The sequence below is a fragment of the Alosa alosa genome, chromosome 11, assembly GCF_017589495.1.
Source record: "Alosa alosa isolate M-15738 ecotype Scorff River chromosome 11, AALO_Geno_1.1, whole genome shotgun sequence".
Lineage (NCBI taxonomy): Eukaryota > Metazoa > Chordata > Actinopteri > Clupeiformes > Clupeidae > Alosa > Alosa alosa.
This window is the reverse complement of record NC_063199.1, coordinates 19,629,257-19,648,628: the sequence shown is the minus strand read 5'-3', so window position 1 is coordinate 19,648,628 and position 19,372 is coordinate 19,629,257. Positions and strand designations below refer to the sequence as shown.

Below are 19,372 nucleotides of genomic sequence, written 5' to 3'. Positions count from 1 at the left end.
AAGCATGCTCCCCCCCCACACACACACACACACACACATACACACACACACACACACACACACACACACACACACACACACACACACACACACACACACACACACACTCACCCTGCAAATGAGAAGCAGATTGGCCCTAGATATTGGTTTAAAGTTGCAGGGATGTACCCACCTTCATCAGCCTGTGACACGACACCACATCAGTCCGCACGTCTGACTGATGATGTGGGTGTTTTTGTTTTCTTTTGGTAATGACATCCACAAAAGAATCCCAGAAAAACTCCCATCCGGGGAGTGGAGGCCATTGATACCTTGATTTGGTGTTTACTCGCTGCTATTCTGGTGATTGCATTAAGTATTCTGCGTTCAGCATCTGTGTCTCTTTCTACTTCCCCCATGGAAGCGCTTCAGGCAGCAAACATTAAACCATGGTCTCTTCAGGGTGTTTAGATACATAAATGGCACACATTACCACACACACACACACACACACACACACACACACACACACACACACACACACACACACACACACACACACACACATACACACACATACACATGGGTATTGGCCTGTCATTCAGAAACAGTTGGAAGGTGTGTGATTGAGTGCTCCAGCATCGCTGAAGCATTTCTGACATTTCAAGCATTTCTGCCACTGGCCGTGTTAAACGATTCTAGACAAAATTCCTCTCGGATGTTTTGTTGATGGTATTCATCTGATGATTTTATCACCCTGCTTTGCCAGGTTAATAAGTGGCGTGCCAGAAATGATGTGTGTGTGTTTGTCGTGTTTGTCAGTGTTCGGTCTCCTGTGGGAAAGGCAAGCGTGCCCGCTATGTGAGCTGCCGGGACGCCCAGGGCGGTGTAGCAGACGAGTCCTACTGCGCCCACCTCCCCCGCCCACCAGAGACGTCCACCTGCTTCAGCCCCTGTGGCCTCTGGAGGGCCGGGGAGTGGTCTCCTGTATGTATGCTCAAATGGGCCTACACGGGCCACACACAACACAACACAACACAACACAACACAACAATGATCATTATTATTATTATTACTCTATTATTATAATTAGTAGTAGTAGTAGTAGTGGTTTCCTGTATGTATGCTTAAATGGGCCTATACAGGCCACATACAACACAACACAACAATGATCAGTATTATTATTATGGTATTATTATTATTATTATTATTATTATTATTATTATTAGTAGTAGTAGTAGTAGTAGTAGTAGTAGTAGTAGTAGTAGTAGTAGTAGTAAAAGTAGTAGTAATAGTAGTAGTAGTAGTAGTAGTAAAAGTAGTAGTAATAGTAGTAGTAGTAGTAGTAGTAGTAGTAGTAGCTGTAGTAGTAAATAGTGCTTTTAGATGTATAACATGTACAGAACTAATGTATGCATGCAACTGACACTGTTCATAATATAAGTACAACTTACATATAACTGTTGTATGCATAACTTACATACATGTATGTATGTACTGATCTTTTGTTCTCTACTTTTCGTTTTCCTGTGCTGTGTGGCAGTGCTCGGTGACATGTGGAGTCGGTCAATCCACCCGACAGGTGGTGTGCAGCAACTACCACCAGCAGGTGGACGAGTCCTTCTGCCACCCGGAAGAGAGGCCCAGTACTGAGCAGGAGTGTGCGGCCAGCCCCTGCCCATCCGCCTATCAGCCGCGCTCCAACAACCCACCCTACTCGCCCCATGACCCAGGCTACCATCCCGGACACAGCGCCTGGAACGTCCCCTCGGCTGCCAACCAGTGGAGGACGGGGCCCTGGGGAGCGGTAGGTCTTTCTGGATAGATAGATAGATAGATACTTTATTGATCCCCAAGGGGAAATTTAAGGTGGTGAGATAATAATAATAATAATAATAATAATAATAATAATAATAACACACACACACACACACACACACACACACACACACACACACACACACACACACACACACACACACACACACACACACACACACACACACACACACACACACACACACACACAGACAGCCCCACCCCCACACACTGCCGCTCACCTTGGTCAGACACTTGGTCTGATTCACACCATTTTCACTCCTAAACACTAGTAATTGAAGGCAGAGTGCTCTGGTTAGCGAAGCAAGCGCTCTTCAAGGCTGCCTGTTTGTTTGCTTATCTCATCTCATCTGAGCCGTTCCGAGGAAGAAAAAGCCTCTCATAGTTTCCATCTATCAGTCAGCCGGCCTGCCTGTCTCCAGCTTCATCTGCTCCCAAGCTGGCCTCGGAGACAGGGGCTTGTACAAAGACTGCCTCTCATCCATATCCACATCCGCATCCGCTGTGGATGGAGGGGAATACCCTGACATAAGCAGAGCTGTGTGTGTGTGTGTGTGTGAATGTGTGTGTGTGTGTGTGTGTGTGTGTGTGTGTGTGTGTGTGTGTGTGTGTGTGTGTGTAAGACAGAGAGAGAAAGAGAGTGACAGGGAGAGAGAGGGTGAGAGAGAGAGAGGGAGACAGAAATGAAGGCAGTGAGTAGGCAGTGTGTGTGTGTGTGTGTGTGTGTGTGTGTGTGTGTGTGTGTGTGTGTGTGTGTGTGTGTGTGTGTGTGTGTGTGTGTGTGTGTGTGCTGATGGGAGTGTGTGTTTGGGTCATCATGCGTGGGTGAGAGGAAAACTTGAGGTGCATGTTTGCATAGATAAATCTGCTTGGAAGTATCCTTAGTATGTGATGATTTCTGTATGATTTATCATGGATTTAGGGTTTTCTGGTGTGTTAGAGCTAGTAATAGACTAGTAGAGCTAGTCATAGACTAGTAGAGCTAGTAATAGACTAGTAGAGCTAGTCATAGACTAGTAGAGCTAGTAATAGACTAGTAGAGCTAGTCATAGACTAGTAGAGCTAGTAATAGAGCTAGTCATAGACTAGTAGAGCTAGTAATAGACTAGTAGAGCTAGTCATAGACTAGTAGAGCTAGTAATAGACTAGTAGAGCTAGTCATAGACTAGTAGACTAGTAGAGCTAGTAATAGACTAGTAGAGCTAGTCATAGACTAGTAGAGCTAGTAATAGACTAGTAGAGCTAGTCATAGACTAGTAGACTAGTAGAGCTAGTAATAGACTAGTAGAGCTAGTCATAGACTAGTAGAGCTAGTAATAGACTAGTAGAGCTAGTCATAGACTAGTAGACTAGTAGAGCTAGTAATAGACTAGTAGAGCTAGTCATAGACTAGTAGAGCTAGTCATAGACTAGTAGACTAGTAGAGCTAGTAATAGACTAGTAGAGCTAGTCATAGACTAGTAGAGCTAGTCGTAGACTAGTAGAGCTAGTAATAGACTAGTAGAGCTAGTCATAGACTAGTAGAGCTAGTAATAGACTAGTAGAGCTAGTCATAGACTAGTAGAGCTAGTCATAGACTAGTAGAGCTAGTCGTAGACTAGTAGAGCTAGTAATAGACTAGTAGAGCTAGTCATAGACTAGTAGAGCTAGTAATAGACTAGTAGAGCTAGAGAGCTAGTCATAGACTAGTAGAGCTAGTCAAAATGACTAGTAGAGCTAGTCATAGACTAGTAGAGCTAGTAATAGACTAGTAGAGCTAGTCATAGACTAGTAGAGCTAGTAATAGACTAGTAGAGCTAGTCATAGACTAGTAGAGCTAGTAATAGACTAGTAGAGCTAGTAATAGACTAGTAGAGCTAGTCGTCTTATTTTTCTGTACCGTCGGTCTTCTGTTAATAATAGCATTGAGAAGAACACGGAGCGATAAATTAGAATGAATGATTTAGTGGTTTAGTGCTTCACATAAAATGCATGTCAGGATCATGTGTAACAGTGTGTGTGTGTGTGTGTGTGTGTGACTCAGTGCTCCAGCACCTGTGAGGGCGGTTTCCAGCGACGGGTGGTGGTCTGCCAGGACGCTGAGGGCCGCAGCACCAACTACTGCGATGAGCGCGTGAAGCCGGACGAGTCCAAGCGATGCGACTCCGGACCCTGTCCACTCTGGAACTACGGCATCTGGGGCGAGGTGAGACCTGTAGGGCCACAAAACCTCCAGAGGCCCGACCAAGGACTTGGTGTCCTTCTTTCTTGCCAGTTTCATTAGGAAGTTTGCCAACGATAGTGTTACCCAAGCGTCAAACGAGCTTATAAAAGATTCCTTTGAATTGGGAAAACTAATAGAAAGGGAATGTGTTTATGTGGGTTGTCGTTTCAAGTGTTTAACAGTTTTTGACAGTGAAAATGGGACAAAGAATGTTTTATTATTTGACGTAAAACTATCGGTATCTTTAGTTGTGTGAAGTATTTTCCCTCTTGCTCCCTCAAGTGCACATCAATAGTTGTCTGCACAGCACTGCATGTTCCATCTGTTTTCTTCCTTCAGGTCTGCGTCAGTCTGTTGTATTGCTTGCCCATTACTTACCCATGCTTTCTCTCTCCGCCATCTTGTACATTGCTCTGCTTCCCTCTATCCACACATGCTTCATTTTGGTCTGTTTCTCCAGGCCTGTGGTGCTAAGCTCGGCTCTTGTTCTGTCATGTCTCCATCACCATCTTTCACTCTTTCTCCTGTAATGTCAGTTCTTTGCTTTTTGACATTGTCTTCCCATTTATGCCTGCGGCTTTAGGTTATATCCTGCTTTTTCTCTGTCTCTCTCTCTCTCTCTCTCTCTCTCTCTCTCTCTCTCCATCTGTCTTAATAGTTCACCGTTGTGTTCTTCGCTAATTCCGGTATTCTCTTTCTCAGTGCACGCAAACGTGTGGAGGAGGCAGGCGCACCCGCCTGGTGGTGTGCCAGCGACCCAGCGGCCAGCGGTTGAATGACCACAACTGTGACGTGCTGGACAAGCCGCCCGACGTGGAGCCCTGCAATCTGCAGCCCTGCCCGGGCAGTGTTTCCTGGCACAGGAGACTGTGGAAGCCGGTACGATAGTATTCCTTTTCCTTTACTCAACCCCCCCTGTCCAATCCCAGCCCCTACCAAATCAACCCCACCCCTCACCCCTCCCTTGGCTCCCTTTCACTGTGGTGCATCATATGGCACAAGTACATATCGCTCGTGCTTAATTACAGGGAGTGTACCTCTGGCCCATCCGTTGAGTGTGTGTTGTGTGTGAGTGTTGGTCTGTGTGTGTGTACTTACTGTATGTGTGTGTGTGTGTGCGAGTATGAGTGTGTGTACCCCTCCTGTGCTAACAGGGTGCTAGCAGCGACGTCTGCCCACCCAAGCAGCCTTGACACTGACATGGTGTTAATTAGAGAAGAAACAAAAAGCAAAAAAAAAAAAAAAAAACACTAAGTGCTGCTCTCCACCAGGATTCATTAGAAACACATGTAAGCAATCTCCAAATCTCCTGCAAGGGCTCCAAATGAAAAAACTATAAATTAGCAGGACACTTCTGTCCAACCACGTATTTCTGTAAACAGATGGGTAATCCAAACGATATTTATCTTAATTTGTTAAGCGTGAGGTAAACGTCTGTTGTGATGGGTGCCCCCATCTCCCCTGTAATCTGAGTACACAAGTGTATATTTGTGTATAAGAGTTCTAATATTATTACCGTTGAAACAGCAACAGATGATTTTCTGTATATTATATTGTGTATCTTGTGTACAGTTTGATCAATGTTTATGTAGTCTGAAGTTTTATTTTTTATTTTATTTTTTTAAGTTGAACAAGTTTATATGTCATGAGCTTACTATTTAATTTTTTGGTAACACTTTATGGTAAGGGTACATGAATTATCATGAATTCATGCATGAATTAATTAATGATTTATGTATTACTTCATTCCTTAATATATCATGAATCATCAGGAATTAACAGGAGTTTTCATGAATTAATTCATGCATGAATTCATGATAATTCATGTACCCTTACCGTAAAGTGTTACCAATTTTTATTGTTATTATTTTTAACTGGTGCTCTTGGTAAGACCTCTTGTTCATCATCTGAAGCCATAGCCGTTAGTATGGAGTAGCGCATTAGCAGTTTTATCATTTTTGTGTTCTCAGTGAAAACTTTAGGAAAAAAATATGAAATCTAAGAGGAAATATGAAACAAACATGGAGGAATTCCCTCTTCCCACAACTGCATACACATGTCATACAGTAGCTTCCAGTTTTAGCATTTCTGCCTAAACGAGTACTAGTCTAGTCTATCCACTAATCAGCACTAATTGATAGAATAATTTATATTTATTATCAACCACAGAGTTATTATTTAATGTAATGTATAACAGAAATAGGAAATAAATAGCCTTGGCCTCTGCCACTGTCAAACTGGAGATAATTAATAGTTTGCACAGCATGCAGTACATGTAGACACACAGAGACTAACTAATGTTACCAGTGTGAGAACATGCGTTCCCAGAGGCTCTGGGGCCTTTGTTGCCATTATTTAATCATTTCATTGTGGAAAATGTCCCTCAGTAGGATGACTGCTGTAGTCAGGGGGGTTGTGTAGGCTGTTTTCAGCATGACACCATGACAACAGTGTACTCCATTCCCTAGCGCCATGTTGTACAGCACAGATTGATTTCAGCTGCTTGATTCTGCTATTAGATGCATCACATGTAACAAATTCCGCCAATCAATCCACTGTGAGTTTTTTTGTTGTTTTTCGTGCATATATTTATTAACTCGTCAAAGTTTGAAGTGAGATTCAGTGTTTTAACATAGTTGAGTTTTTGCAGCGTTCTCTTTTTGAAGGGTGTGTGTTTCAATCATTAACAGTCATAGACAGTTATTGCTGGCTTGGGAAACCATAAGTCAATAGATTGAATTTTGTAAAGAAAATTCTCTCAGGAAGGAGTCAGACCTACCTGATCTGAAATTCCGTTCACTCTAAATCCTGCCGTGATGTAGCTCTGGTGTGATGGCTCAGATTATGAATGAAATCAGTTGGTGCTCAATCATACACACTCATACCATACACACAGTACACACACACACTGCTCACACACACTCACACACCTCATGCACAATCACATACACACACACACACACAGAATTGTTGAAACACAGAATACCTCTTTTTTCAATGTGGTCATTTGTTGCTGTTTCGTATTATATAAATATATTGTGTTGTTTTTTTTTTTTTTTTTTTCTTGGGCCAGTTTTTTTTTTTCTGAAGGATTTATTTCAAAATGAGACTTATTTATTTGTTTACATTAGGTGATTCACAGCTTCAACATGTTCTGTTGTTCTCATATGAGTGGGGGGTTTAAGGCAACTCTCTCTAGGGCCTTCAAACCCTGTCAAGCAGCAAACTATCACCATCCTCTCCTCCAAATGTCTCCTTTCAATTCCTTTCTTTTCCTCCCTCTTCTGTCTTCAATCATCATGAGTCCTTTTGATTCCCAACATCTCTGCATTGGTATCTTACTCATTATGGCACTTCTCTGTTTTGCGTGGCATGGCCTTCCTCTTCCTCAGCCATGTCTCTGGTTGATAGCTGTCTGCACCTAAAGGACTTTTATATTGTCAATTGTTGTGTCTGTATTACATCGGTCCTCGATGGTTTTCTGTGCTTATTTCCATGCACATGCGAAAGAAAAGCATACACATGTTGAATAGCCATTTTTCACTGTAAATTTATTAAAGATACATAAAGGTTGTGTAATTTCTGTGTTGTCCTTATGCATGGTTATCATCCTATGGTACTAGGCAGTTGTTTATAATATAAATAGATCAGATATGGACTATAAGGCAACAAAGGTGGGGTTTTTAATAACGTTCCATGCTTTAAAATATAGCCGGGCACATATTAAAGGCAGTGCACATCGGCATAATAACAGCATATTTCATCCATGTCATAAGACCTATTAAATGCACTATAATAATTGCCAGAAGGGTCCAGAGAAAGTCATAAAGTGTGCAAAACTGGGAGGCAATATAATGCTAAAACATATAACACTTTGTAACAGCACTCAACTCCTCAATATGTTAAATCTGAAAAAGGTAGAGGCTGCACTTTCTTGTATCAGATAAACAGTCTAAATTAAAACCATACTAAACATCACACAGTTCCATTGGTGGCATATGTGCTGATCCATACCTGTCAATCAAGCAGAGTAATTACTAGACCTCCAGAGTAATTGGAACCAAGCATGTTCTATTTATTCTTATTATATAGTATTCTCAAGGAGGGGAGAGAGCTTTACTAAGGAATGAATACCATATTTGCCAATGCAGTCTACAAAACTGTTAAGCCTTTCAACTAATATGATGAACTTGCTCAACAGACTTACTGTACCTCTATTACAATATCAAAGTGACCGCTGAACCACTAGAACATAGTTACAGCTGAATTAAACGCTTAGACTTCCAAAGTGTGTTCATGCATGATTGCTTATTGTAGCCATTGGTGTTAAGTCCATATTAGACCCAGACTTAGTTTTATTATGTTATTATTCTCTTCATTATTGTATTTCATGAACTCCCCCAAGAGAAAACATACCTTCTCCAAATCAAACACTGGCTAGAGCATCTGTTTACAATTTCAGGAATATGGTTCTCTGTAATGCATTTGGCAGGAAACGTAAAAAGTATTGCTTTTACAACGGTACTTGGCATTAATTAGTGCTGGCAGGGCTATTACACTTGAGAAAGGCTACAATGGAAAGCTTTCATAAAATGTTGTTTATTAAGATTAACTTTATATGAGTTAGTTATTATAGAACAGCGCATTAGAACAGTGGTTCTCAACCTTTTTTCAGTGATGTATCCCCTATAAAATATTTTTTCAGCCAAGTACACCCTAACTAGCGCAAAGCATTTTTAGTTGAGAAAAAAAGCCACTTGTCCCTCCGTGTTTTCACAAGAATTACACAATTCCATCGTTTGAGTTTTGACAGTGATTGACAGGTGATACACAATTCCATCCTGGTTTCTGGGTTTTAGGATAATTTGAATAGCCTACTGAATTAAAATTCATTTTATGAACTTATATTTTCCCTGTTTTATTAAATAATTGTTTTTAAAGTATTTGCATGGATTCTACTTTTTAAATATATGTATAGCTTAAAATCTCAGGTACCCCCTGGAGTGCCTTCAGGTACCCCCAGGGGTGCGCATACCTCCATTTGAGAACCACTGCATAAGAAGACCAAATGGCCATTGCTTTGGAAAAAAAAAATTGAGAATAATCACATTCATAGTGAAATTTTAATAAAAAATATGTTATCCCTATAGAAATATATTAAGCATGTCTGCTAAATGGTTCATAGTGGGTTAAACATGTATGTGGACCAAGAGAATTGCATTTTAGCAGCTGAAATATTACGTACAATATTAACTGTGGCGTTTTGTTGTTATATTACACCATACATTTATACAAACACAGTTTCATTATAAGTGATTGGAAGTTACCAAATGTAGCCATTTAGGAATTTACTCAATAAAATGATTTATCTGAAAATGATTATATGACTCTGAGGCTGATATATAAAACAAAGAGACATACGTTTGCCCTGCATTTCTATTCCTCTGAAAAAAAATAGCAGATAAACACTGCATACCATTCTGTGAAGCCTTGTGTAGCAATATGCTCTATCCAGTCCTCTAGTTTATTAGAGGCTTAGGATATGTCTGGAAAGGAAGGAAATTGCCTGGTTTTTGTAGTTTTTTTTTATTTGCGTAACATTACTGGGATGTTTCTCATAGCTACAAAAGTAAATTGACCTTTCAACCCAGTGAATGAGTGGGTACAGTTATGCAAGACCTGTTTTCACACACTGTGGGGCCCCCTGAAACATCTATTGACCCAGCCTCCTCCAATGCAAATTTTAGATAATTTGTCATTTTTATGTGAGCACAGAGCTAGATAGCACACTAACAAAACAATTTTCCACTGTAAGTAATCATTAGGGAAGTCTGTTGCAGGGTCTGCATGGGGTTCATGTTTTGAACCAAACAGATTACTCAGCAATAACTTTTTTATACATTATTATCTGCCTTTAAAAAAACTTACCTTGGCCATCAGATAGATCGGCGTTGATCATTGCAGACTTATTTCTAATTGAATACAAACGGGGTAACCATTAAAAAGACCAAAGGCTATCAATTTGTACTCACTTCAGCTAAACATTTCCCTATTCTTTGAATCAGTTGTATGACTCATTCGACTGACTCCAAAACCTGATTTGCTTTTAAAATCCAGATTTCATCTACCAAAACTGAGCAGTGGTTGCTTTCTGACTAGGAGTAGAGGGGGTGGATTGCCTGAATTGGCCTCAAACCTGATGTCTGTGTTTAAATGAAACCCACATGTCCTATGCATAGTCTCAAGGGTCCCAAGGAACCCTTAGGGCACACGTGAGCCCTGTCACTGCTGGGTCAGACACCCCCTGACTTCTCCGTGCTAGTGTTTTCTGATCACGGTCATGTGCCATGCGCGCAGGGAGGTATAGGCAAGGCCAGCAGTGAGTTCGATCTTAAAGGAGAATTCTGGTGATTTTTCACCGAGATTTCTTGAGGTCACTGAGTACTGTCTGTATGAAGAGAAAAAAAAAAAATGGTTCTACCTAGCTCGAGTTGCTGCAGCCAACAGCTAGAGCAACCAAGCAGCTACAGTGCTAAACTCTGGGGGTATGTTTATGTTCAGTGTAGTAGTTACTCTCCATTCAGCCAGGGTTCTTCTCAGAGTAAAGTGCTGGCGGTTAAGCTGGATGTTAATGCTGTTAATGCCTTTGGTGCTATATAAAATCATACCAAACGCAGGTCAGAAGTAAATTGTTAGCCTTGACAGAGACCCATTCCCTACATGTTGCAGATGTTAAGCAATACATGCACATTCAACAAGAGCAGAACTTTGACAAAGGCAATGAAGGCTTTATTAAAAAGGCCAAACAGTTGGAGAAGATGGAGAAAAGCCACTTTTTAAACAGAAGAGTGACCTTGTTTTCATCCCCCCCATTATTTAATTTCCTGTCTGTTTTGAATCAAAGAAATGTGTTTGTGACCACAAAATTTATTCCCTAGCACTGTGATATTTTTATCCAACTCTCTGCCAACTTTGATGCATTGTGGCCTGTTTTTAAACAGCAATTAAATGTCTGATTAAAACATCCTATGCTTCATTTAAAAGAATAATGAAGTAACAACAATCATGTTATGTTTGTACAATTTGGACCTACCCCAGATATGGTAGATCCTGAGGCCAAGATGCTCATATTTTAGAAATGGCATGTTAGAAATTGTGTGTTAACCTCAGTGAGTCTTTCCTGTGATACAAATCGCTCCCTTTATAGCCATTAATTTAGCCTGAGGTTTAAACATAGTTGTTTAAATAGTTTGCCAAAGACTGACCAGCTGTGAACAAAAACTAATATAATTATGCCAACGCCAATAAAAAATATGTGTATTTCCAATTCAAAAAGCTTGTGGAGCCATAGGGGTTTCTAAAGCCGGCACTCCATCTGGTTAGGGATGCAACAGGATCAAATGAGAGATGTCGCAGGCAATCTGGAAGTGTTTAAGCTGGGCTTTCCCTGGTTTGTTGCGTGATCAGGAACAGGGCCCATAGCAGACAACCAGACAGAGCAGCTGCTTTGCCTCAAGCTAACATCACCAAACTCCAAGCAATCTTTTAAGCTTAGAGGTGACAGCTCTCTTTGAGGTGATTTTAACTTCTTGGAAGGGCGTATCTCTTTATGTAATTATTGATTAGATTGTATCCCCTCTGTATACCCACAGATTGAGAATGATACAGGGCACATGGTTCATATTGCTGAGTGAGCCAGTGCTTTGGAGTAGAGTTATGCGATGGATAGGGTATCTTAGATCTTAGGCTAACTCAGTTTCCTGCTCACCAGGCAACTCAAGATTATCACTATCACTTCCTTTCTATTGAACCTTCAAACCCGTTAAACTGCTACTCCATATGACAATATGACATTTCGCTCGGTAGTATCCAACAGAGACACCTACCACACTGAGGTTCTTGACTTTGACTCGGCTCTGCTCATTTTAAAGGCCCCTTCTCTTCCTATGTGCATTCTTCATTACCTGTCTGGTCTGTTTCTCTTGAGCTAAAGGGCCACTGGTGCACAGATGGGAAGGAAATACCAGCATGTCTGCCTGAGACTGCTCATCGATGTTACATACTTAATCCAGTCTCTGGCCATGATTAAAGACACCGCTGTCTAAATCACAATATGTCTCCCCAGCCTAAAACCATCAAGTACTAGTGTAGTATTCATCAGAATAATGAATGGCGCTACTCCAAAGCTTGGTGTTTGACCCTTGACTACAAATATGTACTCTAGAATTGCAGGCACTGGTGGCTGACAGGATTTTCCCCTTGGATATCTTATGCAAACTCAATCACATGGCAAACTCAATCACATACTGTACGCTTTGCTTGTAGAAGTGGGGAGTGTGATGGTTCTGATTGCAATGTGTGTACAGGCTAGTCACAAATCATTGTTAAGCCAAATTTAGGATGAAAACCTTATGCTACGCCAAACCTCACTGACTTTCCTGGTCAGACGCAGCCAACAACTTTATCAAACAGATGAAGTGTGAAAATCTTTTTCCACAGTGTTGAAAGTATGTTTGTGTAGATAGCTATTTTTTCATAACTTCATCAAGCATGTTTTGATGGTATACACCAATCAGCAACATTAAAACCACTGACAGATGAAGTGAATAGGCTACCATTGATTATCTTGATACAGTGGCATCGCTGTAAGAATGAGATAAATTAGGCAGCCAGCAAACAGTCAGATTTTTTTGATCCATGCAATTTTGTTCCAGGCCAAATTGTGATGGTTAGAGAACTGGGTCAAAGCATCTCCAAAATGGCAGGCCTTTTGGGGTGGTCCCGGTATGCAGTGGTCAACAATCTACCAAAAGTGGTCCAAGGTAGAACAACCTTTAAACCAGCAACAGGGTCATGGATGCCTAAGGCTCATTGAATGTGGGGAGTGCATCCCACTGAAGAACTGTTGTAGCACAAAAAGTTTAGAACCTTTATGCTGCTCTATGATAGAAAGATGTCAGAGCACACAGTGCATCACAGCTTGCTGTGTATGGGACTGCATAGCCACAGACTGGTCAGACTACACATGCTGAACCTTATCCAGAGAAGCACCTATAATAGCATGATGTTTTGTGAGCGACATATCTGGACTATGGAGCAACAGGAGAAAGTCTAGTCTGATGGATCACATTTTCTTTTCATTTTTCATCATGGCCAGTTGTTCGTGTGTTGTTTACCCACGAATGAGATGGCAGCTGGAGGCACTATGGGAACAAGGCAAAATGCTGGAGGCAGTGTGATGCTCTGGGCCTTGGCACTCAATGTGGATGTTACTTTGACCCAATCCACAAACATAAAAACTGTTGCAGACCACTTACATTTCTTCATGACCATGGAATTCCCTGATTGTATTGGCCTTTTCCAGCAATATGATGATGTGCCACACTGCAAAAATTGTTCTGTAAATGTTAGAGGAACATGACAAAAGTGTTCAAGGTGTTGACTTCGCTTCCAAATTCACCTGATCTCAACTTACAGGACTTAACAATTTGCAACTTACAGGACTTAAAAGAGTCTGCTACTAATGTTGTGATACCAGATACCACAGGACCCCTTTAGAGATCTTGTGGAGTCCATGCTTTGAAGATTCAAAGCTGTTTTGTCGGCAAGAGGGATACCTACGCAATATTACGCAGATGATTTAATGTTGTGGCTGATTGGTGTATAGTCATGTGAAAGACAGGTTATATACCCTTACAGGTAAATTTTAAAATTGCTATTACAGCATGTCACCAAAACGCTGAAAAAACATTTGTTAGCAAACTAGCTAGTTTTAATCAGGGGCTGCAGCATAGTTTGTAACTGTGTAATTGTTCCTGTTGACTAGTGAGTTATAGTTGGCTAGCTACTTGGAGAGTGAACCTGAAGAAGCTACACATTGTTCGCTCCTTATAAACAATTCCTAATATTAGACTAGTGTGTGGTGATGATCTTTATATTTTAACGTCTGATATTCCTGCACACCACCAGCACCTGGGATCCAAAAACAGCCAGTGCACAGGGATTTTATCTTTTTAGCAAATTGAAGCACACTTGACTTGCGTGTAAAATGTCTTGCCCTTTGCAAGACTCTGTTGCCTGCACCTGTGCTCACTAAAGAGCGAGCTTATTGCTCCTGGGCCACTCAGTAAATGCAGCACCTAACACTGCAACGTAGAACAACATCACCTTCTAATGTCTCCATTAAACGGAGTAATGTAAACACAGGACACTCAGCTAGCAGGAATGCGTTAATGAGAGACATGCAGAGCAGGTGTTGAAAGTCAGCAAACCCTTGAATGAGAATTTGGGGCCCTCTCACACAACCTTGTCTTTGATTCCAATGTCCCTGGATGTTAACCAGGTACTCTTAAGTGGAGGCTGAGACTCCGTTTACACATACATGGTTATTTTGTGTAAATGCAAATGGATAATTTGCCTCTGAAAATTATTCTAATAACTCCAGCCAGAGTGGAGATTTTGGAAAACTTTGGTTGCACGTTTGCATGTAAACTGACAAAAATGGAGGTTTAGGCAACCAACATCTCAGTATGCACCAGAACTTGCACCTGAGCCAAAAGTGCAATCTATGTTTACATTTTCATTTAGCTATGGTGATCATGGATGCATTCAGAGTAGCAGTCGCATTTATGTTGGTGCAAACTCTTTTTGTCTGTTTGCATTTGCTATTTTCGGGATTCTGATTGACTAATGTGGGCTTGAGCTTCTCGTTACACTGCCACCTACAGGTTTGGCATGCTCTTGACGACATATATACACGGGTTAGTGTAAACGAAAACTTTTCTGAAAACAGACAGGTGTGCACAATGTTATATTTGAAACAGAGAGGGTGAAATGTCCGTTTATAAAAACGTAGCCTAAAGCTTGAAAGTATTGAACAAATCTGAAGAAATCTGATCACCGTAAGTATGGTGAGATTGATTATGATATACTAGGGGAAATTTATGTTATTATTATTAGAATGTAACCAAGCTATGCTGTCTAGCCAGTGCCCAAGCTGTCTCATTCTTTCTATAGCCAACTAAGGTGTGCTTATTGTATACCCAAGAGAATTTTGTAATGCATAGGGCGGAAAAGTTAAAAATAAGTTCCAGATGAGCTTTTGGCGTGAGTAGGTCCAAGTTGTGTTGTTTGGTGTTGACTTATGGCTGCACAGTTTATCTTTTGCTGAGTGGTGTTAGCATACAGAGAAAACTCTGCACAGGAAACTATAGGCTGTCTTAGCAGTGTTTATTTGGCTGCCATACTTTCTCAGAGAGCAGCAATAGCAAAATGATGGCCTTACTTCCTCAGCTGCCTGGACACTGATTTTTGAGAACCACAGCCTGCATCTATATAATCTATGTAACACCAGTGACCACATACCCTGTTCTCTTTAGAATATGTATATGTAAAGTATGTAAAAGGTGTCCTTGATATAATTCCATTGACAATGAACATCTAGATGTCTTCATGACTGTATGTGGTTACGAGTTTAACATACATTTTGCGTGAAAGGTGTCTTAGTGTAAGATGGGTTGAGGAGGTCGCTCTCTTTTGCGTGGTGATCAGGTCAGGGTGGTTATTTTCACCCTGGCAGATGATTGATCTGCAGCCCGGCCTCCGGCATTCCACTGCTCACTCTTACCAGCTGTTCCCACGTCGACAGCATGTGTTGTTTTGACTTCTCTCCCCTGCGAAAAAAGGACCTTGACACAAAGAGAGAGAGAGAGAGAGAGAGGAAAAACAGACACATGCATATCTTCCCATCCTCTTCTGTAATCCCCCTTTTTTGTGACACTCTATTGTGTCAGTTAGCAAGGAGCATGTTTCAACTAGACTCATAGCTCATTTTTAAACAGCCTACAGCAAAATGATGCCGACTCTCCCTGGAAAAATGACACCACTTATCAGTTTGTCTTACAAATATGAACAAAATATGAAGATTACCCCCTTCTGAGCTCAGATAGTTGCCATGTGATAAGCACATGTATAGCGTGTGTTTGGTAGTGAGAGGTGTAATATTCTGGACTGTCTTCACACAACTCTTGAGTTTGGACTGGCCGCAGGTCAGTGCTGGGCTTCTTTGAAAAGGCTATGCAGCATGGGAACACATATGCTCGGTATTATAAGACCCTTTGCTCTGTCTGCCCTGTGTGGTGTGGTCTGAATTCAAGCTTGGCATTCACATATTCATATGGAAATGGTGTTTATTTGGACATGTGAAGTAGTTTAGGCAGTATTTCTTTGTCAGGATAAAACGGTTTCACATTTATATACTGTAAGTTTACTATTTTACTCTTTGCACATTTTTTTCCTATTCTAAATAACATTTATATCCATTAGAATGATCAGTTGCATCTACCATCCTTAAGGGCCGTTCACACCAGAAATGATAACTATAACGATAACTATATCCATTACAATAAAAGCGTCCACACTGACCAACGATAAGCAAAGTATCTCCTTGTGTTAGTGATGGCTAAAATGGGTTCTGATTGGCTGTTAGCTTTTTATCATTCTCAAAATGGCTCTGAAAGTGATTCCCAATGATATTGTTCTTCATGTCGTCATCGTTATAGTTTATGTGTGAACGTCGTCATTCATATTAACGAGAGCAATATTTTTTATAGTTATCGTTCCTGGTGTGAACGGCCCTTTACCTCAAACCTCAAAGAGTTTGAACTTGCACCAAAGCAATGGAACAACACAAAATGGTGAATGTATAGCATATTTACCATGTAAACAACTTGGCGGAAACAGGTCATGTCCAAACATTTAGAGGATGTGTTTCGGCATTTCGGTCTTTGAAATGTGTAAAATTTGGTTTAACTTCCATGTAATTAAGATTCTTAACAAATTCCAATATTCAAACACAACAGCATAGTTATGTGCTGTGTCTTATAATTAGTTATGGTACTATGGACTGATCACTGTGCAGAGCAAGTTACCTTTGCTGGTTGGTTATTGACAAGTCTGGTCTCATCATGCTTTGGCCCTCTGGCTTACCGCTTGGATAGTCAAAGACATAGTGCAGGGAACTGGATCCTCTTTAGCCTGCAGTCAGGATTCCCTGCACAAAGGAAAACCTCTATGAAGCAGTTGATGAAAAACAAGCCTCCACAGTTTAAGACATACATTCATACCACCCTTGGTAGAGCCCTTGTACACTTAACGTTTCTCTTATGTTCGACTGTAAGTACCACATATATTCAAAAGCAAATCATGTATTTACAAATAACTCTGACTCTCCTATATACACAATCAGAAATGATGGTGTACTTTTTGGCATTCACTGTAAGGCATCATTTTGAATCACTGAAATGCTGCATACTGATATTCCTCGGAATAACTGTTAACTGTTAATTCATCATGTACAAACAAAACCACAAGCATTCTTTGTATACAGATTGCCATTTTGGCATGCACGAACAAAAACACTTTGTTTCATCAAGAATTCCTTATCCAGTAATATACATTATTTCCAGATGACTATCTTTGGCTTATACCAGACTTAACCCACCTAGTCATGTGGAATACATTCTTGCTACAACTTGGGAGGGCGACACCATCTCCAAAGAAAGGCTTTTCCCTTGGGACAGTGTGTTAGAATTACATGACTGCTCAGTTTTTTTTGTACAACTTGGCATGTCTTTCATGTTCCCAAATGGTGCCTCTTTACCCTCAGAGAGCCCTACTGAGTCTGGTGTAGTACATAGCAACAAATACACAGACATGCAAAACTACAGCATTATCTTCCAAGCACTCACAAACATTTCAACACATGTAATCAGACATGAAACATCGTTTGAATTCTAATGGAAATTACCATCATTGCACTTTACATTACTTTCATTCTCAGTTGACCGACATTAAGTCATGTCTATTTGTGGTTTGAGGCACAGACATCAACAGCTGCAACATATCACTAAGAATGTAACAATATAACTTCCCATACCAAATCTAAATTTATTATTTAAATAGCAAACACAAGCGAGCACACCTAGATAACTTTGATATCCAGTATAGTACAGTGCTGGTTTTATATTTTAGTGAAAGTGCACTTCACCTACCTTCCAGAGTTGTGAGCATGGCTCCATGTGTGCCATGTGTGTGAGTGGAGCGGAGGTGGCTGCCCTTGCCCTCATCCTCTGTGCCCTGCACCTGGAGGTGAAGCTGTCCCCTGGTCCCACACGCTCTGCCAGCTTCTCCACTAGCAGCCCCTGGTGCACTAATGGCTGACAGATGGGACCCTTTGGAGAGAGGGAGGAGCAGACAGGCATATAACGTCCTCTCCCACCGCTGAGCTGCAGATAGGGCTTGGTCGAGGAGCACTGCCTGTATGGCTGTGATTTCCTTTTTTCCCTCTTTTTTCTTCTTCTCTCTCTCCCTCCTCTCTTTCTCTCTCTCTTTCTCTTTCTTGCTCTTTCTCTCTCCCTTCCCCTTTCTCTCTTCTTTTACGGCAGTGAGGAGGAGCTTACCTCTACCAAACCCCTATCAACATGTTTCCTTGTCTCAGCTGTATCTGTGGTGAAGGGGAGCAGAGAGTACTGTATGCAATCAGAATAGCTTTCTTGCTGTGTGCCTGGCCTGTTGGGGATCACTCACTTATCACAGTGTCCCTTTGAAGTGTACCATCAGCTGACACAGCCCCTATGTTTAAAATGCCTCTGTAATTACTGCTTGTATGATATGTATGTGGCTCAAACCGCAAGTCTGCTGCTCTGTAAGGAAATGAAAGCATGTTGTCTGTTTGAGAAGGCTGAAATAGCTGCTTCGAACACGGCATAGTGTTGAGTGGGAGTCTCGCGGAAACTTGCCTTTTCTTTTATTGCATTTAGCATCCAATCTACTTAGGGGTAAATAGATCATCCAGTCCTGTATTTTAAATGGTGCAATTTTGTTTATTGGAATACTGACCGCCAATTGGAGGGAGGAGAATGAATCAGGGAAGACCGTGAACTGTAATTATAGAAAATGTAGTGATGGTTTCAAATAATCATTAGGATTGGCTAAGACCACCAAGATCTCACAATGAGGCCAGAGGGAAAATGCATCTGTTTAGTCTTATGTAATGTTCTGATGTCATAATTGATTAACAAAGATATATTATGCTTATTATCTGGACTGGAAAATATGCCAGCCATACACATCCTCCATATTCCATGTAGACTGTTTTGGTGTGGCTTTGTCAGGGCCGCCATGGTTGAGCAGGAATAGCTGGGCCCTAATTGCTGTCTGGGCTCAAAAAGATGGAAAAGTCTAGAATATTTTCATTTACTATGTCTCCCATTGGGGTCTCTGCTCTTTTTATCTATCTCTCCCTCTTTTTCTCTCTCAGCCTTTTTCTCTCTATCTCTACCTCCTGCTCCT

The 19,372-nt window shown here is 41.1% G+C and overlaps 1 protein-coding gene and 1 long non-coding RNA gene across 2 annotated transcripts in view; one reads left to right on the top strand and one right to left on the bottom strand.

Moving 5' to 3' along the window:
* The window catches only part of LOC125303238 (A disintegrin and metalloproteinase with thrombospondin motifs 20-like), a 92,378-nt gene that overhangs the window by 58,901 nt on the left and 14,105 nt on the right, over nt 1–19,372 (top strand). Inside the window, 4 exon segments of the mRNA XM_048256859.1 lie at nt 802–966; nt 1,523–1,786; nt 3,842–4,003; nt 4,724–4,900. Coding sequence (XP_048112816.1) covers nt 802–966; nt 1,523–1,786; nt 3,842–4,003; nt 4,724–4,900 — 768 coding nt within the window.
* Nucleotides 12,007–18,387, bottom strand: LOC125303239. Its single transcript, XR_007195038.1, has 3 exons — nt 18,073–18,387; nt 16,951–17,072; nt 12,007–15,708 (listed from the first exon to the last, which is right to left on the bottom strand). It is a non-coding gene; the product is annotated as an uncharacterized LOC125303239 (long non-coding RNA).